At 54.8% G+C, this 21,510-nt stretch overlaps 5 protein-coding genes and 1 non-coding gene across 6 annotated transcripts; 2 read left to right on the top strand and 4 right to left on the bottom strand.

Moving 5' to 3' along the window:
- Positions 1-3: 3 nt before the first annotated feature.
- On the bottom strand, positions 4-2,685 carry N656DRAFT_715748 (glycoside hydrolase family 92 protein; the record flags this gene model as incomplete). The annotated part of the gene is made up of 5 exons (XM_064812076.1): positions 4-673; positions 740-1,212; positions 1,269-1,334; positions 1,387-1,537; positions 1,592-2,685. The coding sequence occupies 5 exons, from the start codon at positions 2,683-2,685 to the stop codon at positions 4-6; spliced, it is 2,454 nt and encodes an 817-aa protein (XP_064667196.1).
- A 1,580-nt stretch (positions 2,686-4,265) lies between these two features.
- Positions 4,266-6,911, top strand: N656DRAFT_331507 (uncharacterized protein). Its single transcript, XM_064809270.1, has 2 exons — positions 4,266-5,054; positions 5,126-6,911. Exons 1-2 carry the CDS (start codon positions 4,521-4,523, stop codon positions 6,866-6,868), a joined length of 2,277 nt encoding a protein of 758 aa, XP_064667195.1. The 5' UTR covers positions 4,266-4,520; the 3' UTR covers positions 6,869-6,911.
- Positions 6,912-7,533: 622 nt separating this feature from the next.
- Positions 7,534-8,786, bottom strand: N656DRAFT_715638 (Metallo-hydrolase/oxidoreductase; the record flags this gene model as incomplete). The annotated part of the gene is made up of 2 exons (XM_064812062.1): positions 7,534-8,539; positions 8,608-8,786. 2 exons carry the CDS (start codon positions 8,784-8,786, stop codon positions 7,534-7,536), a joined length of 1,185 nt encoding a protein of 394 aa, XP_064667194.1.
- A 2,091-nt stretch (positions 8,787-10,877) lies between these two features.
- On the top strand, positions 10,878-14,243 carry N656DRAFT_331336 (DUF221-domain-containing protein). Its single transcript, XM_064809269.1, has 5 exons — positions 10,878-11,080; positions 11,158-11,284; positions 11,348-12,579; positions 12,635-13,033; positions 13,086-14,243. The coding sequence occupies exons 1-5, from the start codon at positions 11,029-11,031 to the stop codon at positions 13,925-13,927; spliced, it is 2,652 nt and encodes an 883-aa protein (XP_064667193.1). The 5' UTR covers positions 10,878-11,028; the 3' UTR covers positions 13,928-14,243.
- A 3,654-nt stretch (positions 14,244-17,897) lies between these two features.
- On the bottom strand, positions 17,898-17,980 carry N656DRAFT_t119. The gene has a single exon. It is a non-coding gene; the product is annotated as a tRNA-Arg (tRNA).
- A 450-nt stretch (positions 17,981-18,430) lies between these two features.
- N656DRAFT_831491 (uncharacterized protein) lies at positions 18,431-21,337 on the bottom strand. The gene is made up of 2 exons (XM_064818630.1): positions 20,250-21,337; positions 18,431-20,187 (listed from the first exon to the last, which is right to left on the bottom strand). The coding sequence occupies exons 1-2, from the start codon at positions 20,928-20,930 to the stop codon at positions 18,463-18,465; spliced, it is 2,406 nt and encodes an 801-aa protein (XP_064667192.1). The 5' UTR covers positions 20,931-21,337; the 3' UTR covers positions 18,431-18,462.
- Positions 21,338-21,510: the final 173 nt, after the last annotated feature.

The raw sequence follows: 21,510 nt of genomic DNA, 5'->3' as shown, positions 1-21,510 counted from the left end.
CCTTTACCATCCCTGTTTACCTCTCAACCGTCCAAAGTCGCCCTTGTACTTCCATTCACCCATCCTTCGCCCAAGCCTGTACGTTTCATCAAAGCCTTCGTACTTCCCCAAGCTAGGCGGCAGGTCCTGAATCCTCGTACCCCACAGGCTTTCGTTCCTGCCCAAGGTCAGGACCAGCTCCTTCCCCTCGGTAAAGAAACTGTGGTCGATCCAGCTCCTGGTATACGGCTGCCCATCGAGAGTGGCGCTCTGGATGTAGATCGCGGCGTAACCGGGGTCAAAGTTGACGTTGCGGATGCGCGCCGTCTTGCCCGTCAGCGGATGCGTGATGTTGACGCTCTCGAAGAAGGGCGGCGTGATCAGGTACACGTCCTGGCCCGGGTTCGGGAACAAGCCCATCATGGAGAAGGCCACGAACGAGCCCATGGCCCCGCTATCGTCGTTGCCGGGGAGCCCGTCAGGCCGCGGTTGGAACGAGGATGGGATGTATGAGTGCGCACGTAGGGCGGAGAGGGCCGGTCGCCCCGCGTAGTGGTACTGGAAGACGGTCAGGAAGGACGGCTCGTTGCCGATGTAGGTTATCCGGCTGTCGTGCAGGTAGTCCAAGCGCCGGGTGAAGTTGGCTGGGCCGCCTAGGAGGTGGAGAAGGGTTGCTTGGTCATGCGGGACGAAACTGGGATTTGTGTTAGTCGGGTGCGGAAGGCCAGGGAGATGGAGAGTGAAGAAATGGGGCACAAACAAGTTATATTCCCAGATGCTGCTCTCGAATGTTTCTCGGCCGGTGTTTTGGAGGGAACAAACGCTAAAGGAGTCCAGGTTACTGCAGTTTAAGGGGTTTTGAAAGCCCCAAGTCTTGTTTAAATAACGAGGCTGGAAGAAGCCGACAAAGCCAGTGTCAGTGCCGTTCCACCAGACCGAAGGTTGGTCAGCCCTAAAGAGATTCTGCCAGTTTCCGCTGGACTCGAGATATTTCTCCTTGTCGCCGGACTTTCCCATGCCATTGGCTATCTGAGCGATACAGAAGTCGTTGTAGGCGTATTCGAGGGTCCGAGAGATGGACCTGGTCATGGTCCCGAAGCCTTTGTAGTCGAAATCTTGGACAGGGATATATCCTAGGGATTTCCAGCTGTCGAGGCCTCCGCGTCCTTCGCAGCACCAGTCGTAAGGTTCGACCTCGGCATCTTTCACCACGGCAGCGTAACCGTCATCCCACTAGCAAACATCTCAGCATTTCTTCTCTCAACAAAAGAAGGCACGCCTCATCTTACGTCGATGCCCCCTTCTAAACCCTTAACATAGGCATCCGCCAGCACGACATCGGCGTTGGATCCACCCTGAGAACGGCATTAGTGGCGGAAGATGGCATTTTATCACTGGATACTGCACCTGTGTGTACCCTTTGTTTAGACTCATCCGGCAGTCCGGGAGCCATCCTACATGCCGATAGGTGTCAATGAGGGAGCGAATCATCTGTGTCACTGCGGTGGGATCCGTTATTGTCAGGAGTGGGATCTGCGATCGGAACTGGTCCCAGATGCTGTGATGCGTTAGCTCAGACCCCCATACCAGTGTTTGCTGCGGGATGTTCTACCAGTAAAAGGAGTCGAAATACGGCTCGTTGCTGGACCAGAGGGGGTTCTCCCCTGTGTAATTCTGCGGGTTGATCATGGTCCGGTATATGCCACTGTAGAAATTTGTCAACAGTGAGCTGTTGACCCCATTTGTCGACACCCTGATGGGCTTCATCTTCTCCCGCCAAGCATCCGTAGCAGCATCAGAAACGGCCTCGAAGTCGAAGTCGGAAATTTCCTTTTCCGCATGTTCACAGGCTCGAGCAGCGCTGATGAAGCTTGTAGCTGTACGGACCAGGATTGGTTCGGCCCCAGAGGTGAATCTTACAAAGGCCCCTCCCGGCAACGGATAACCGTTGATAGACCGGGAGATGGTCAGGTCTTTGACCTCGGCACTGGCTCGGCTGTCTACATATATCCCGGCCTCAAGAATGTCTGCGCCCTTGAAATCGGTGCAGAAATATAGAACGAAGTTTCCGGTGCCAAAGCTCGGCAGAAAGCGGGCACTCCCAGTGATGCGTCCCGATTCTGGGTCGACAGATACTGTGGCATTATCCTGCCGTGAGTTGGCCAGATCAGTGAGATCCTGGATAACCACAGGCTGAGCCGCACTGCCGTCGGACTGGACGGTTGAAAAGGTGAACCGAAACAGGGAGACGTGGTGGGTGGTAGTCATCTCAGCGCGGATGCCGCTGTCCAATGTAATGCCAAAAGTGCCGGGCTTTGCGGACACAGTGCTGTTCTTGAAGGACCCAAACGCTGCGCGAGTCCTCTTGGGAAAGTCACAGCGGTTGATGTCGCCATCCGGGCAATGGGTATATGGGAACAGGGCAAAGTTCCCCAAGCTTGGGCTGCCCCCCGTACCGCTATCGTGCATCAGGCTGAAGCCAGTCACTCTCGAGCCGTCCATGGTGAAGCCGCCCTGGTTGCTGCCGCTATCCGTGTCGGCAACTGCCTTTGCCATGCCATACGGCAGCGAGGCACCGGCGAACACATTGCCCCCATTGCTGGCCCCGATCAGCGGGTCGACGTAGGCAAGAGGATCGAATCCATCCTGAGCCTGGACGCTGCTTGTCAGGATTAACCCACAGAAGCCAAGAAGCAGCAGAGTCATGTTCAATATGCCGGAGATCTGGAAGTGTAGAGAATAATAAGGAGCTCTGCCATGACAGGAGAAGGCAACACGTTAAATATCTGCATGTGTCTGCGGGCGGGGAGGAGAACACCTGTTGAGTGTCGACTGCTATCCTCCGTGGCCCTCAAACACCTGCCAAATCGAGCAGCAATCGTGCGCCATTCTTGATTGTCGTTCCCAAACTTCCCGTTCCTTTCCATCCAACCTCGTCCAGGGGGTGTAAATGTAGTTTGAGTGTCATAGAGAATGCTTCGGCATCGCAGTGCAGGAGGACCTGCAGTTTTTGGACGGCAGGTGCATCGTACATCTTGATCTGAGTTGCACGCGTTGCATACATATGTCGTGTAGCGTGGCTATCACAATCTGGAGGATTGTGTTGAGCAACGATTATTGGATCAATATCGTCGATGCTGCGTTTGCATCGGCTTCAAACGTTCCTTGAATGCCAGGGCAGCGCCCGGGCGTTTAGTGGCTGGCAGGGTTACAGTCCCGACCCCACATCTCCAATTTATGGCGGCCTCAGGCGACACAAGCCACTGAAGCTAGGGTCTCCACTCTCCACTCCCGCTAACGTCAGGTAACTTTATCCAGGCGCAGGCGAGGGGCCGCTCTCCATCTTGAACCACCCACCTTTGAAATGGAGAGGGGTTCTTCGAAGTGCTCCGGCTCGAGTCCGGGCAGTTTCCAGTGGAGTTTCACTAATCGATGGACTTCGCAACGGCTCGAGGGCGACACTGATCGATACCTTAATCATTCTTCCCAGAAACGAGCAGGACTCACATGCAGCAATTGATGTTCTCTCCCTGCAGCAAACCCATCCGTCTTGCCCATGCCTTCCACGGTGGTTGCCGGGAAGTGATGGGCCTCGGACGCCGCACAGCATCTATATTAATGGGCTCTGAATTGATCGTCAAGGATGCGTACATACATGCATGTTTGAGGTCTTAGCTGATGTCTCTTGCTGCCAGCAACCAGCCATCACCCATACTTTCGGAGGGATGCTCTTGGGTTGCGGAACTCCGCAGAACCTGATCTTGTCTGCAAAAGCCCGTCATGAGATTGTGTGGACCCAACTCTACCCATCGGTATACCCTATAGCAGCAGACGCAAACGATACCCATGATCAACGTCTGCTCAGTGCACTTCGAGTTCTCGCCCGTTCCCATCCATCTCCACAGCTCCCGCATTTCACTGTTATCCCGCTGCGCTCTTGTCCCACGGATCGTTGCAAGCCCCTTTCCTTCCGCGATCTCCGGGTCAACGATGCCACCAACCACCTCATCTGGTTGGTCACGTCAGAATGACTACTCTTAGCCAAGTTCCCAGCTATACCACGAGCACCCAGGCACTAGCATCAGTGTCATTCCCGACTTGCAAGTCCCAGCAAGTCCTCGTTTGCAAGGGGATGTGGCAATGAGCCAATGATTTGGGTCGTCGTCCTATGTCTGAAAACCCGCTTCCGCACGTCACATCACCATGGTGGCCAAACGGTGTCAGAGTGGAGCACGGCTTCTTCCTACGGACATGGACACCGTCGAGACTCTCACCAGGTCCTGGCTTGTTCCTTAGCTGGGCCTCGACCGAGTCATTGTGTCTGCCCACTCCGGTTGGACTTGAGTACCGCATCATGGTCAAGAGTATCAAGCAGTTAATTAATAATCACCTCGAATCAGTGTTGGGCCTTTTATGCACTCCTTGCTATATCCCCTCCCTAGTTGTGAGTTATCAACAGCAGCCATGGTTCTCTTCGTTGGCGTTACTTGTTCACCGGATACCCTATTATTGCCTGCACAGACTAGAATTCTTCTATACGCATGATGATTTCGGCGAGAACGGATAGAGCTAGCTCTCCAAACGCCGGCTCAGCCAGCAACCGACATGGCGATACCGAGCCTAAACAACAAGGCTCACAAGGCACCTCACAAGGTAGCTCACAAGGCAGTAGCTCGAACAGGCCTATCCTGTCGCCGCCTCCGGTTCCAAGGACCCCGAGAATTCGGCCCAATAATATGAGGATGAGACTGCGAAGCGATTCAGGCATGTCATTGCACACGAATCAAGCTGCCTTTCATCAGTATACCGACTACAACCCAGATGGAACGGCGGCGCGTCGTCCCTATCGCAGAAGAGGCTCAAGCTTTGACGGCAACACCAGTCTGAACACTCTCACTGCAGGCCCTCAAACCAGTACAGAGCTCACAGACCCCATCTCACTCGGCGGTTCGCTGCCAGACTTCTTTGCCCCTACCGTGATAAGATTGGTGTTTTCCAACCCACCAATCGCCAAGAAGTTTCGCACCTTTGCCAAACGCAAACATGAAGATGCAGGCTTCAGGTTCCTGCTCAAGGTATGCATTCTGTTTCACCCCCTTTTCCGCCTTTGCCTCTCTAAATTCTGCTCTCTCTGACACGTCCGCAGGTGGATGAGTATTCCCGTGCCCTCGGGGACATGACCTCTTTGATGAGCCACATATGGACAAATTTCACGAGCCCGACGGCAAAGTCGCCACTAGAACTTGATCCAGAGCTGTTACAGATGCTCAGGGTAAGCATGAAGGACTGCGCAAGATCGTCGTTACCCCCCTTGGAACAGCTGTATCATGAGGCGAAACTCGCCGTCGAAGAGCAACTTGCGACGAAGCTTTACCCGGAGTTTGTCAAGTACCAGCTTTCTCGGTGTATGAGAGATGCTCTCGCGGCGAGTCTCTCTCCTACAGGCGATCCTCAATTTCCATATCCAGGCCTAGGAAGCGCCTTCTGCATCACCGATCTGCTGCAGCCCAACAATCCCATCGTCTATGTATCTGATGGACTGCTTGCCACAACTGGATTCGGCCGACAGGAAGTTTTGAACAAGAACGGCAGGTTATTTCAAGGCGCTGCCACTTCTAGGGGAGCTATACGCCGGCTCAGCGAAGCCGTGTCCGAAAGACGGGAAGCCAGCGAGCTCATTGCCAACCACAAGGCTGACGGGACTCCGTGGTGGAATCTTTTGCTTATCTGTCCGCTGCCGGAGAACGAAAGGGTGCGTTACTTTTTTGGCGCCCAGGTCAATGTGTCAGGCGGCATGGGGCTGGGCTACAGGGAGATATTACGTGTCTTAGATTATCATTCACCGGCAGAAGACCCCACCGTGACGGGCCAGGCTGGACATTCTCGAGACACGATGTTGCCGAGGGCTCTCACAAATCACCAACCGTCGGAGCGAGGGTCCATCTCCTCCGGACGAACATCCCGTCGACATCGCCTCTTCCGATATTTCACCCGGAAATCCGCCGATTCCACGGCGACATCAGAGCCGTCCTCACGCCCCACAACAGCATCAAACCCAGCTTTCGACGATACAGCATCATCATCCTCGCTATCACGGCCAGTATCTCCAACTAGCAGCTCCCCTCCCCTATCCCCGCGGGACACCGGTGCAGCAGATGACCCCATCACTACCCCGTACACTCACTTCATAGTGCTCCGTTGTGCCACCAATTCCAATCAACGCCTCAAACTACTAGTTTTATTCTGTTCCTCCGCGGCCCAGTCACTACTTCTCAACACCTACCAGAGAACCGGCGACGTCGATGTCACCAACCGCGACATTTTCTCGGTTCTCCACAGCGCTGCTTCACTCAAGACGAGGGTGCTTGACAAGATTGCCGCCGGCGAGCAGGTATCCGCCGAGTTGGCTGTGACAACACAAAAAACCGGCCCCTCCCAAGATAACCAGCAGCAGCAGCAGCAGGAGCAACGACAGCCGGTGACGACTACAACGATGACAACCACGATAAACAAGAAGCCGAGCGCAACAAGCAGGCCGCAGTTAAGACGAACTAGGACGGCTACCGGCTTGTTTGGGACGGCAAGGTCGAGGGCCGGGTCGCCGTCGCCGATGCCAACGCCTCTGCCTCCGCCCCAAGGGAATGTAGGTGGTGAGGCCGCCACCGTTCCAAGGCGCAGTGAGGCGTGGGATAGGGGGGCGGAAAGGATGGGGCGTGTCTGGGACGGTAGGGGTAGAGGGAGAGGGGAGACTACCGGTGCGGCTGCGGGAACCACAGGCCCGGATGCAGGCGCGGGCAGGATGGTTAGTCACTGGGTGCCGCTGAAGGATGGGGAGGGGAGGGTGGGGATGGTGGTTCTTGTTTTGGTGCCCCCTAAACTCCCGGGATAGGGAGAGCTGTATTCGTAAAGGCTGAGAGGATGTGTTGTTTGCTTGATGATATCATTGGCTTGACGGTGATCATGAGGCGGCTTCTCTCAAGTGTCACGTAAGGCTGATGGGTGATGACGGGATGGCGTTACGATGGTATGAGATTGACGACTAGTACTAGCACTAAAGAGAGACTCCTCTAGTCGGTGAAAGTGTTTTGGGGAATATGTTTGCCGTTCACTTTCGATGAGGCTCGCTGTCATCAGGCTGGATCGCTTCGTGGGAGCGGATATGGAGCGGGAGTGGCCATGGATCTTGTCGATCAGTGGACTTCGCTGATCAGGGGTCTCGAGTGCAATCCCCAGGTAATCGCGATGGTGCGCTTCCTGCTCAGGCACACGAAACAAGACCATGAGTATTATGTTTGGGTGATTATCCCATCACCTCCTCAATGTCATGATGTGGGATCGAATATGAAACTCTATATACTACTTCTTTACACATGGGGTGATTATCCTACTCTATGATGGTATAACGGTTACAAGTCATTTGGGACATGCAGATGGTGTCTCCCCTCTGCGTTACATTGCCTTACTCAGGAAGGACCGACCTGCAAGGCACCAGGCATCCGGTACCGAGCCGGCTGCTGTGCCACGCGAGTTTATTTGGGCGGCCAAGCAGTGCCATCAAAACTCCCTCGTCTCGCCAATCGCACAAACATCAAAAACTCCCGTCTCGGGTAACCCGCTCCTCTTCAAAGCATCTTTCAGCAACCTGGGCGGCTCCTCGACCTCTTCGTTGGTCAGCACCCACGCGCCCCAATGGATGCCCATGGCCCGCTTGCAGCGCGTGTCCTTGAAGATCTCGACGGCGTCGTACGGATTGGCGTGCATCCAGCTGAACAGGAAGCGCGGGCTGTAGGCCCCGATCGGGATCAGTCCCAGATCAAACGGCCCGCGCAGCTCGCCAATCTGCTTGAACTGCGGACACCGGGGTAGCGAGTCGTACTCGGGCCCGTAGTCGTCGATGTGCACCGGAAGTTTGGGGACCCTGCGGTACCCCGTGTCGCCGCCGAACCAGACCGACTTGCCGCCCGACGAGATCGCGAAGGATGCCCACAACGTCTGGTCCTTGTCACTCGCGCTGCGCGCCGACGAATGCTGGGATGGCAGGCAGGTGATGCGCGCCGAGATGGTTTCGGGGGCCTGATCATTCCCCGTTTTGGCCTCTACCTTCCTTCTCAAAACCAGTTCCGAGTCTTGCCACCAGTCCATCTCAGTCACCTTGGTGGTACCGCAGTTATCCCGGAACCACTTCTCCAGCCCCAGCCCGACGAAGAACTGAGCCTCGGGATTCCGCGCCGCGAGCTCCCGGACGCTGGTGAGCGACAGGTGGTCGTAGTGCGAGTGCGAGATGACCACAGCGTCCACGGGCGGGAGCTCAGACAGCGCGCAGGCCGGTGGCGTGTGCCGCTTCGGGCCGAACCACTGCACGGGCGCGCAGCGGCCCTCGAACACGGGGTCGAACAGCACGCGCAGCCCGCTGGGGAACTCGACCAAATAGCAGGCGTGTCCCAGCCAAGTGGCGCGCAACGCCGTTGAGCCCGTCCGGCTCGCCAGGAACTCGGGCTTGACGGCGGGGATCTTGACGTTGGACAGATCTGGAGCCGGTGCGCTGCCGGTCAATCGCCCCCTTATTGGTGGATTATGGCCGTCAGCAGAGGCTCGAGTTTTCTACAGGTATGTGTGCGTGCTACTCACAATATCATGGTGCTAGTGATTTCCCATGCCGAAGGCGGTTCCCCTGCGGACGGGTATGGATTCTTGAACCTGATGGTCTTTCCGTCGCTGCGCTTTACATGGTGGGTAGCCTGACGGGCCTCATCAGGGGCATCGGCGGCAGCGACCGGATTGGAGACGGCGCTCGAGTATGACACCATTGAGGCGACAGCGACAGCGCTTGAAAAGGGGGCAATGGAAGCTCGGAGAGCGTTCCCACTGGACGACGGAGGGCGAAAGTTGAGGATGCGGCCGAGTCTCGTGCCGAGCTGCGCCATTTGATGAAGCGACAAGGGAGACGGGACAGACAGGATACTCGACTGGACCCGGACAAAGTTCACGACGCCCCCTTATATTCGGCTTGCGCATCGGACTCGGTAGAACAGAAGACGGCGACGGGCGCCTCTAAAGCTAGGCTCTTGCCTCGTACGTAGCGAGCTCAATTCTCGGCGACGGCCTCGCCGGGCCCTGGTCTTTCCGTTAACTCCGGCCGCTAACTCTCAAGGACTTAAGCCACTTTACTTTGTAGTACTCCGTACACATAGTTAACTACTAGACAGGAAGCATGTTCAGTAGCAGTGATTATAAGCCCTTCAGTTACGTTAAAGGGAATGAATCCAGTGTAAATCAGGCCAAGTACACCTCTTTAACGCCGCCTGGTGGTACGGAGCAAAACCATCGTCAAATTCGTCATTGACTGGCTCAGGGGATTTTGGATGCTCGGCCCCCTGGCCTGTGCACGACCTGCTGCTGCGCTTACGTAAGAGAGCTGGATTATCCGTTATCGTTGCGCTGAGATGCTGAGGAATGTGGTCAATAATCGAAGCAAATAAAGTCAAACGGCCTCTCTATACTTGCTCTTGTGCTTTTCTGGCTAATCAACCGGTCCCCAAAGACTCGGGAAGTTTTGCTGTCGTCTTTTCCTCTTGACTGTGATACAGTAAGACCCTGACGGAACATGCCGCGTCATTTTATCAAAACTGGCAAAACCCTGCTGCCAGTGATGGAAGATCACTTACAATTTGATTCCAGCACTCTTGTAACCACCGCTGACTGACTACGCACATACATACAGCGATATATTCCAGGTCTCGTAACAAAGCATCCCTCCGTATGTATGTACAGTACAATACGGGCCATAAGCAGAGTAACCCGGGCTTTTCAAGGCGAGAGTGGAAAGGGTTTGAAGCCAGCATCTTATGCAACTCATACGAGATACCCATACCCGGGTTAAGGGATACCCGAGCTCGTCCTTCTGCTGAAGGGTCGACAATCACAGCTGAACGGTGGGCCCAGAATATGTGGGGAGAGCCCGGGCCAATGCTCGAGATCTGCACCCTTAAATCAAGGGCACCACATCGCAACACAAGGGGACCTAATTGGACCGATGGTTGATGTCTTGCTCCCCGCAGCGACTTCGCAGCAGGTCAAATGTGTCAAACTTGACCCTGGCTCCTGAGACATAAAGCAATCTGGTGTAACTCAGTTGGGTAACACCCGTTGAAGATCGTTCTTGGCCACGCGTGTGACCTCGAAATTACAGCGTAACCAATGTACTGTATTCCCTTATTGCTCCTTCCGGGAAAGGTGAGGTTACATCACGACTGCCGTGACCCTGGTCGCCCTGAGATTTGCAGGTCCCCACAGGCTATTTGGTAAGGGACTTGCGTCATTGGCCGACTCGCGGAATGCGCCAGGGAGCAAGCAAGCCATTGCCAACTTGGAACCCACAGCGACCTGAGCGGAAAACAAACGCTAAGCTCTTTGCAAAAATCTGGTCTGGTGCGAACTGCGCCCTGGCATTGTCTATGATGGCACCAAAGACCAGTGGCCAACGAGCCAAGGCCGTTGCAGTCTTGGACCCTGCTTCAAAGAAACGATGGTTCAAAAAGGCCATGGCTCTCCCCGAGAGTTGTCTCGCAGTCTTGACTGCATGTCGACTGGATGCGAACTTCGGACTGGACTTGTCTGGATTTACAAGAAAAGAAACGCTGACCTTGTCAGCCACTCAAGTCAACACCATCGTGGCTCCACTGTCTCAAGTGGGTTTGTCTTAAGCCACCCTTGCATCACCCCCTTTGTGTCCCTTCTTGACCCATGTTAACATCATGAATGAGCCAAGCTCACTGGTCGCCGCAAGCGCCTTGGCCAACCCCGTACACCTCCCGTTTATAATATGAACATCGTCCAGCCTCCATCATGCCGTGTTTCCTGACTTTCGGTCTTGCTCTCTGACACTCTTGTTTCAGGGATTCCAGATTGTGGGACCGAGGGCTAGTGTTTCTCTCAAAGGACACCGCCTTCATCACCACCGTCTTCGACGATAGGGCCCAAGAAAAGGGTGGATCGAAAACACCACAGAGTTGCCCGCCAAGCAGGCCTTGACTCTGCGTCACCGCCAAGATGAGCAGCAGCGACGACCCATCCGCGCCCGCAAAGCCGGCTTCTTTGTCGGGTAAGCAACGATATCAGGAGGCCATTGAACAGCGATGTCGTGGTGAAGCTGCTGCTGACCTGGTCATTGCCAAAAAGGCATGCTATCGACCTTGGCCCCGGTTGCCCTAGTATCAGGAATCTACTTCGCCGTCTTCCTCGTCCTTCGAAGGAGCCAAAGGCGCTACTACGCACCGAGAACATATCTCGGGAGCCTTAAGGAGAGGTGCATACATCCATTCTCCCCCAGCCCGCTTTGGCCATTGCTTCTCTAATGCAACTCATGCAGCGAGCGCTCCCCTCCTCTGCCCAATGGCTTCTTCAACTGGCTAGGGAGCTTCTGGAAGATACCCGACATCTACGCCCTGCAACACCAGTCCCTCGATGCCTACCTCTACCTCCGCTACCTGCGCATGGCTCTGGTGCTCTGCTTTGTCGGCTGCTGCATCACATGGCCCATCCTCTTCCCCGTCAATGCCACGGGCGGCGGCGGTCAGATCGAGCTCGATATCCTGTCGTACGCCAACATCAACCAGTCACTCCAGTTCAACCGCTACTATGCCCACACCTTCGTTTGCTGGGTCTATTTCGGCTTCATTATGTACCTGATCATGCGCGAATGCATCTTCTACATTAACCTCCGCCAGGCCTTCCTCCTGAGCCCCTTTTACGCCGATCGTATCTCGTCCCGCACCGTCTTATTCACCTCGGTTCCCGAGCCCTATCTCAACGAGGCGAGTTTGCGCAAGGTCTTTGGTCAGGCAGTCAAGAATATCTGGATCACGAGCGATACCGACGAGGTGGACAAGCTGGTTGAGGATCGCGACAAGGCGGCCATGCGTCTCGAGAAGGCCGAGGTCAAGTTGATCAAGCTCGCCAACGCGGAGCGCCAGAAGGCGATCAAGGCCGGGAAGACCCCCGCGGATGCCGACGGGTCGCCTGCACACGACGCCGAGTCTGGCAGTATTGCAGCCCGCTGGGTTCCAAAGGAAAAGCGCCCGACCCACCGTCTCGGACCTCTGGGGCTGATCGGCCGGAAGGTCGACACGATCAACTGGTGCCGCAGCGAGCTCGAGCGTCTTATTCCCGAGGTCGAGGCTGCCCAAGCCAAGTATCGGGCGGGTGGCTACAAGAAGATTCCGGGCGTCTTTATCGAGTTCAAGACGCAGTCCGATGCCGAGGGTGCCTCCCAAATCGTTGCTCACCATCAGGGGTTCAACATGACCCCCCAGTACGTGGGCATTCGTCCCGACGAAGTCATCTGGAAGTCCCTCGCCATTCCCTGGTGGCAGAAGGTGATCCGCCGCTACGCCGTGGTGGCCTTCATCAGCGCCATGATCCTCTTCTGGGCCATCCCGGTCGCTTTTGTCGGCCTCGTCAGCAACGTCACGTATCTCGCGGGCATTTCGTGGCTTAGCTGGCTCAAGCAGATCCCGCCTGTCATCATGGGCGTCATTACTGGCCTTCTGCCTTCGGTATTGCTTGCCGTCTTGATGGCGCTAGTACCCATCGTGATTCGCTGTATGTGCAGACTCAATCCCCCCGTTCATTACTACGCCCTTACTGACCGACATAGTGTGTGCAAGGATCGCTGGCGAACCCTCGGTCTCACGTGTCGAGTTGTTTACACAGAACGCTTATTTCGCATTCCAGGTTATCCAAGTGTTCCTGGTCACGACGGTGGCTTCGTCCGCGACCGCGGTAGCCAAGCAGATCGTTGACAGTCCCACCAGTGTCCCCTCCATTCTGGCCTCTAACCTGCCCAAGGCGTCCAACTTTTACATTTCCTACTTCATCGTCCAAGGGTTGACCATCGCCACCAGCGTGCTCACCCAGGTTATTGGATTCGTTATCTTCACATTGCTGTACAAATTCCTGGCCAACACGCCCCGTGCTCTCTACACTAAGTGGTCGCGCCTCAGCGCCATTTCTTGGGGCAGCACAATGCCCGTTTACACCAACATTGTGGTGGTCGGTACGTTTGATCGGACTATCTTTGTTGATAATGTCAAACTGACTTAGAGCAGCCATCACGTATTCCTGCATTGCCCCGCTCATGCTCGGCTGGGCCACGATCGCCATGTTCCTCTTCTACTTCGCCTGGCGGTACAATGTCTTCTTTGTAACCGACACGCAGATCGACACGCGCGGCCTCATCTACCCCAGGGCCATCAAGCAGCTCTTTGTGGGTCTCTACCTTGCCGAAATCTGCCTGATCGGCCTGTTCGCTGCCTCCGTTGCCCCTGGGCCCTTGGTCCTCATGGTCATCTTCCTCGTCTTCACAATCCTCTTCCACCTCAGTCTCAACAGTGCCCTGAATCCCTTGCTCTACAACCTCCCCTTAACCCTACTGGCCGAAGAGGAGTCGCAGGCCCGCTTGCTTGACCCTGAGGCTGAAGCCGGCGGTGTCGCTCCGAGCACCAGCCACAGCCACGACACGCACGTCAAACCGGCCGACTACAACGGTGACGGCACCATTGACCCGACCGAGAAGAACGTGGCGCACGCCCGCGCTGCCGCCAAGTTGAGCGGAAGGGGTAACTTTTTGACGCGCTTCCTCAAGCCGTGGATCTACGCCGACTATGCCACCCTGCGCAACCTCGTACCGCGCCACTTCTCGCTGGAGCCTTACCCGGAGGAGGTGGCGAGCAAGGCGTACCACCCGCCCTCGGTCACCTCGGCGACGCCCTTGTTGTGGATCCCCTCGGACGCGGCCGGAGCGGGGGTATCGCGGCAGGAGGTTGAGCACACGGGACAAGTCATTCCTATTACCGACGAGGGATGTGAGCTGGATGTGGGAACGGGCAAGTTGCGCTGGGATCGCGAACACAGCCGCCCGCCGGTTTGGGAGGAGAAGATCCTTTTTTAGGGAATTGGCTGTCAGGTTCCCTGTGTGGGAAAAAGAAATGGGGAGGGTGTGTTAGGTGGGAGGTCGAACATCATACGGCGGCATGACGTGGTTAGGCTACGCCAGATGAATGCGAAGGGGAGATGATGAGACGAGATGAGAAGCATACATGGCTAATGTGGTTGATTGCTTGGAAGGTTGGTAGTATGATGCTGCTATTTTACTTGGGGTGAGTTTTTGGAGGAGATTTTGGATCGGCGATTGATACCCGTTGGAACAGAAATTGAACTGAGGAAAAGGGAGGCTTCTGGAAAGGCAACTAGTACCATGTTACGTTCTTTAAGCCCTTTCATCGGTGGAAAGGGTGGTAATTTTCATATCTAATATTCTGTCTTGTCCTCACTCGGTCCTAGTATCGGTGATCGAGGTGCTGGCAATGGATGGCTGTACGCAGTGCCGGATGAGAGGTTGGCGTTTCAGCGGTTTGTCAGTGACAAGAGTTGGGAACGTCGCAGATGCCGCAATGCAGGAAGGTACTGTAGGTACTATCGGTCCATTCTGACATGCTTCGATCTCTGGAGAATGACATGGTTTCATCTAACGCCCCTCTAAGAACATGACCAACGCTACCTAGGCGGCTTGATAAATAGCTGATGGTAGGTGTTACACAAGGCAGTTGCTACTGGGACCCCACCTGTATATTTAGCGAGCTTGCTTGGCCTGTATGTACATACTGTATGTACGCTTCTTCGCCATACAACCAACGACCCACAATTGGCTTATCAGCCATTCTCTCACAGTTAGAGCTGGTGAAGTTCATTCGATGCTTAGTTTGGGGCATTGAAAACCGAAAACCCCCGGCTCAGACGTCTCCGCTCATCTTCATCTAACGCACAATGTTAGCAATAGTCCATATAGCAGACGATTATGTTACTTACATCTTCCCGCGACACAACAGAGACGGCCTGCACGCTCTCCTCGGCGACAGCGGCGGTATTGGTAGCAGCGGCGGCATTGGCGGCGGGGCAAGCGTCGGCGTCCGGAGCAGGGCATCGCCGTCGGCGTCGGAGGCGGCGGCAGGAGCGGGAGGGTTGGCCTTGGCGGCCTTGTCTGCCTTCTTCTGCTTCTGTTGGTACCTCCGTTCCTGAGCTTATTAGCATTGTAACTCCTAATTTGTATAAGGCGAAATGGAACTAACCTTTCTTTTGCGTATTGTATTCTGTTCATTAAGTCTTTAGTTAGTAACATGTGTACACTAAAAGCGATCAAAACACGGGAACTTTCTGCGTTTTGGGGGCCCCGGGAGGCGGCGGTTTGAGCTTGCGCTCTTCCGTACGCGTATGCGGCCGCAACGGCCGTCCGGCGGCTGACTTGTCTGTCTTCACCTGAGTTCCGTCCTTCGTATCCGACGAAGGCAATGACATGAAGGAGGTAGGAATCGAACTTAGGACCTCTGAGCAGAAGGAGAGAGCTGCCCATTGGGGCATACCATTCGACTGATTCACTCTGCCCGTGGGGGGTGAAAGTAGGAAGGGGCAATCGACTTAAATACCCAATGCGAAGTTGGAACCCTGCTTCAAGGAGCTAAGAGCCGTTAATCGAAGGGAAGATTTGAGTACATACCCTACATGGGTATGGGTTGGGGGATCTCGGGATCTCATTTCGTGTACTTACAAGATCAGGTACGTTGTATTTGCCGCTTGTCGGGCACGACTTCAGAGTCCACGCAATGACTAGAGCTACATTCAGAGGTCAGCATCTATCCATCGGCCGGATCGAAGCAGTGACCGACGGACTGCGCATAGTTATGCAAATATTCTATTTGCCAAGGTTAGCAAACACCCGACAGTCGATACCATCATCTCCGGGGCGACCCAGGCAGCACTGCCGCAGCAGTTACAGCACTTGCTGCGACTGCTGGGATAATGCTCTCATTGCTCTGCGAGTCGTATCACAGAAAGCGTAGCCTCACTGGTGTGAAAGAGTGAGGTAGAAGCAGGCAGGAATCCAGGGTTGCAATAGCGAACAGGTCAAATTGATACTTACAAAATCGGCGCGGGCGGCGGGGCCCTGTTCAAGTCGCCTCTAAGCAAAGACCTTTTCAACGGCAACTCACTCCAGAGCAATCTCCCATGAAACCCAATGCACCTACACAGCATTTGGGTGCGAGCCACCACTCGTATGCCAAATGGGGCGGCATTTCAGGTTGGCTGAAGGAGAAAAGGAAGGAAGCGGAGGAGGAGAAGGGCTTGGTCGCGCGAGTGCCTGCCTTCGCGGAGGGAAGGCGCGCCCGTCTCAGTTCAGGACTGACGGCACATCAACTCAACCAAAATAACGGCAAGAGCAGTCAGTCCCTTCCATTCAGCCCAAGAGAAACGTCCATATTATGTCACACATGGCTTTCGGCAAGGCAAAAATTTGATTCTCAGCATACAATGGTCAAGGACGACAAGGAAGGGAGTATTTTTAGGAGCTTAGTTTAAGGATATAAATCGGTAGGCTAGGACCAGAGTGGCATGAGCAAGATCCAAGTTTCCTCGCGAGGTGACTCGTCAAGGATAGCGAGGCTCAGTAGCAGATGGTAATTGTTGCCAATCGTTATCCATTCTTACACTGCAAAGGAGGTTCTGAGTTGGTGCCCTGCTTACATCGATCCTCAGCTGTGTTGGTTGAATGAGCCGTATCTGAGAAGCCGGGCAAATGCTATGTTGTCACATCACTTGCGTGGTTCCTGAGGTCGGCGTTGTGTCCATGTTACTTGTTTTCCCGATTTGCTGCTGCCTGCTGGTCAGGTATGTTTGGGATGTGCTATGCTAGACCTCACATATGCGATATCATTCTTATCTTGCATGTATGGCGGCTCAAGACAGGCGGTATTCGGTCCCTGCCATGATCCAGGGAGTCAGGGATCGCCTTCCAGGCACTGTGATAGCCCTGGACTCGTCCTTTACAATGGCATACCTTTAATTGTATCCTAAAAATTTGAACATACCTAAGTTACCTCTCAGATTCCTCCTGTATCCGCTGTTATGGGATTCCATGGCTATGAGGCCTGTATGTAATTTTCCGGAGGCACGTGCTGGCGTGTACAAGATCGATTCTCTGCCTCCTTGGACGTGGAGTGTTTCTGAACCTGGACCAGGACCATTATCCCGCTCTGGGGCGTTGTCGAGTGCTCGCTGAGTGGGTGAAGTAAGCATATATTGACTCGTCAGGTAATGGAAGGAAAAGGAGAAAAGAAGGTGAGAACTCAGAGTGTGAATAAGCGACACTATGGGAAACACCTGTCACACTGTGATGTGGTTAACCGTCAACGTGAGTGAACCTGCGGCTGCAAGTGCCATCATGATGCTCCATAAGAGGGTCATGAGGCTCAATTTACACATTCAGATCCTCTGAAGCGTCCAGCCATAGGTCTACTACGCTCGATGCCTTTGAATGCGCTCGCCCACTTGCAGAGCAGTATGTGATAGGGTGTGACAAGGAAGTGCATTGCTAGCTGAGGAAATGCCCTATAATCTATTCAACCGCAAGCTTGCCCTTCCCGTATCAACTTGTCCCTAAATCGGGAAGCTTTCTAACATCTTAACTGTAACCTCGCTTCCAAGCGATTTGTATGTATATGTGCATACAGTACAATGACTTCGGGGATATCAACATTTCTACTTAAGTCATACTAACCACGTGATAATAGTCATTATCTACTCTTTGGAGGACAAGGGATTGAAGGGAAGATTGACGTGCGGCTCGCCGCTCAACTGTTATGATGTTACTATGCGCAATGTCGCAAACTCCTATTTCAACAAAGCCCATTTACCCCTGAGCTGACACTCCAGTCCCATAACAAGTAAACTATACATTCACTCACTTCCACAATGTCCATCAGAGCTCTGATAGTCTACGTAATTGATGGGGGGAAGCTGGGAACAAAGTGGGGGTGGGGGACAAGAAACGAAAAAGTAAACAAAGGGGGTCAAAAAGGGGGGAACATCGAACGAGATGGGACTCGAACCCACAACCTCAGTCTTGATTCTCCTTTAGGAGGACCACACGCTACCATTGCGCTACTCGTCCGATTAACGCTTTTTGAAGCAGAATTAAAATTATTGTGTTACTATTTTAAGAACTCTTTCTAACCGCTGTGGGCTGTCTGAGTTTGTGTTTGGAGATGACAAATGAAAAGCCGCCGATAAGCCACCATACCCCAGCGCCAAGACTTTAGTCCTGTCTTTGATTGGCTGTGTTCTCAAACGGTGTTCATGTTACAGGACTCCTGGAGTAGAGGTGCCGTTGCCCCCTAGGCATTTGGAGGACTGAGGAGACAGTGAGGCCAGGATATTGTTTTATAGTTGGAGTGGTTGATGTCAAGATCCTCTCCATTGGTACGACGTGGAGGATCTTATTCCACGTACGCGTGGGCCATGTGTCAGGAACCTCCTATGGTTGACACCTATAGCCGTGCCGTCAACTGGCACTGAGATCTCCTGACTGAATCACGGCGTCCTCTTTAATTAAAAAGCACATATATTAGGTATTTCAGTTTGGCTGTCTACCTCTCAAAGCTCGGGCTCCACCCCATCATCGTCGCCTCTCCCTCTCCCAAACCAACTCCCAAAGTCCAGCTTCATCAACAACCTATCCACCCCTCCCACGCGCCTGGGGACATAACTGCCCCAGTCCGCGAGCGTGCCCTCTCTATCCCCAAGCCCGTCATCCATGCCGCCGGGGTCCAAAAGCGCTCCGGACCCTTCCAGCCTCCTCAACTCTGCGATCAGCCCTTCAATCCCTTGCTTCACTCGCCTTTCCACCCCGCGGATCTCGCCTTGCACATCCCGCTCTTCCCTTGCCAGATCAACAAAGGCGTCAACGACGCCCATGTCTGCCTCGAGGTCGGCCGCCGCCCAGACAGCCTGTAGCCGGTGTATGAGGGCGACCAGGTGGTCGATTTGCACCAGAAGCTCATACAAGGGGTCGGTGAAGGATTGCTGGCTGAGCAGAAGGCGGTGGACGAGGATGCGTAGGTAGGCGCGGTGGGCTATGGAGAGGGTTTGGGGGTCATGCGGTTGAGTTTGTGTTCCCGATGGTGGTGTGGAGGAGGAGGATGACGAAGGGGTAGTGGAAGGGGTGGGGGACGAAGGCGCTGCGGAGACCCAGGTGTCGCCTTGCCCATTGTTCGTATGACTGGTTTCGTCCAGTGGTAAGTTTAACGGCATTTTTGATGTGGCCTTTCCCTGCCTTTGCTCATCCTCGCTTGTTGTTAGCCACGCGTGAAAGCCATCTGATAAACCCGCGACAACCTCAGTTTGGAGGTAGCCCTCAAGCTCGCCAAGAAAGAAGATGGCAGCGCTGGCTGTAGCCCATGCGTTGCGGAGTGCATTGGACCTGACCGTGTGCCGCTGACGGTAGAGGAGCGTCTGTTCCCTGCCGCCCCGAGTCGAACCGGTTTGTGGACTCGGAGGCGCGGGGTGGTGTCTGCGGAGGGCGGTGACCTTCCACAAGTCCGTTAGTCGGATATGGGCTCGCCGAAGGGACAGGAGGTAAGAATTAATGGCGGTGTAGGTCTGCAGGTCTGTCTGGCTGAGAAACAGATCGAGCGGGGAAGGCAACTGTAGTGTCAAGACGACCGGGATAGAGAAAAGAAGGTTACGGAATGGCGTAGGGGCAATAGCACCGAATCCGCCTTCAGTAACGGCGGGAGTAAGCGGTCTAGAGGTCCTTGACTTGGAGATTGTCAGCCTTAAGAGATCGCGAGCCAACTCCAGCCCTTCATCGTCTTCCGCATGCTCTCCCTGCATTGAGCCCATCGCCGCCCAAGTCTTTGCCAAAACCGTCGCCACCTCTCCCTCCTTCATGGTGACATTGCCAAGGGTATCCCGCCTTTCATGAGCAAGATTCTCTGCCCGCTTCCAACGGCTCTTGATTTTCTCCTCGGCCTGCTGTGTTAGTGCCATGGCGAACTCTCCCCGGCGAAGCAGGAAGAAATCCCGGAGAAGGTTCAACGTCTCGAGCACCTTGCTCAGGGGCAGCAGCCGCTGCAGGGTAGTCCTCGAAAGGAAATGCCTAATCTTCGTGATGGCGTTTGAGAACGTAGCCGCGTCAATCGGGTGTTTCAACGCCGCCAGACGCGTGAGCTGTGTTGAGAGATGATCATTGCCTCTCAAGCTGTAATCACGCGCGCTAAGAGCCCGGATATGGTTTAGTGACCTGCCGATGAACAGCATCGACGCGGCCGTCGCGGAGGTGACAAAGCACGGCAGCAAGCCGCTCTCACAAACGTACTCCTAAACCGTTACCGGAATCAGCATCATCGTCCATGCCACCGAAAACAAAACCGCAAACTGACCTGCTCCCCGTCCTCGCCCAGTTCTACCCTGACGAAGAAATCCCCCTCCCCAGGTCCTCCCACCCTCCCGTACAGCACCCAAGCAGAGACCTGCTTCAACCACGCCCGCTCGGCGACAGCGACCAGCTCACCAGCAGCCCGCTCCACGTCCGCATAGCCAGTCTGCAGCTCAGCACGGAGCATGTCCATGACTTTCGGACCTGCTCCTCCTCCTCCCCGCTCCTCAACACCCTTGCTTTCCATGAACCGGACCACGCCGGCCAGGAACCCAAGCACCCTCCTCCAGCAGCCATCATCAAACTCGCCGACGAGGGCGGTGAGCGGGACGATGCGGTGGGCGCCGACGAGCGCGGCGTCCCCGCGGAGCAGCGCGGCCTCGACGGCCAGCACCTTGCGTTGGAACGCCGCCAGGTGGATGGCGTCGATGGCCGAGGCGACGGCGCGGCAGATGACGGACGGGTGCGACGCGGCGATCTGGGCCGTCGCGGCTTTCAGGCCGACGTGCAGGTCGCTGAGCTCGGCGAGGGAGGCTAGCAGGGCGCGTTCAGGCGGGGTGAGGATGCCGGCCGAGGTGGCGATGTCAGGGTTACTCGAAGAGGCTTGGGGGGAGGAGGAGGAAGAAATGTTGCGGAGGAGTGGCGAGGGGTGGCCCGAGAGGGAGAGGAGGATTTCGTGGAGCATCTTGTTGTTTTGTCTCTATAAACTGTACTTCTATTTTCTACTCTTTCTCTGGCTGTTGACGAGGGCCCTGGACGTGGATGATGTAATTGGCGAGTTGAAGGCTTAAAGGGAAATAATCGCCGTCTTCCTTTTCCTTGACTTCGCGGTTGCCATCTGCTCGGCGCGCCTTTGGGCCCGCCGGCTTCTCAGATTTTGGTAGAACAGAATGAGGGTGCCGAGGAGCTCAAATCGACAGCACATGAGCAAAAATGTTGGACCATAGGGAAGGAACTGCCGGCCGACAGCAGTAAGAAATCTGTTTTAATGTATCACTATCCCTGAAAAGTCAGGCTTATTGCAAGCATCGTACTGCTCTCATTGAGAACTTGAGATAACTTTGAGAGGTGCACCGACCTCAAGTGTTAAAGGTTCACTTCCGACGCGCCGGACGCGAATCATCTTTCACATCGAGCGATACACGATCACGTGGAATACATCTATGCAAGTATACCGTAAGTTACATAACTTACGTTACCTTTTCTTACCTTCCAACTTGAAGGATCAAGGATGCAACTGTTTCCCAACCACAATGTGAATGAAC

The sequence above is a fragment of the Canariomyces notabilis genome (genome assembly GCF_033297395.1).
Source record: "Canariomyces notabilis strain CBS 508.74 unplaced genomic scaffold N656scaffold_24, whole genome shotgun sequence".
NCBI lineage: Eukaryota > Fungi > Ascomycota > Sordariomycetes > Sordariales > Chaetomiaceae > Canariomyces > Canariomyces notabilis.
This window is presented reverse-complemented; position numbering and strand designations above follow the sequence as displayed.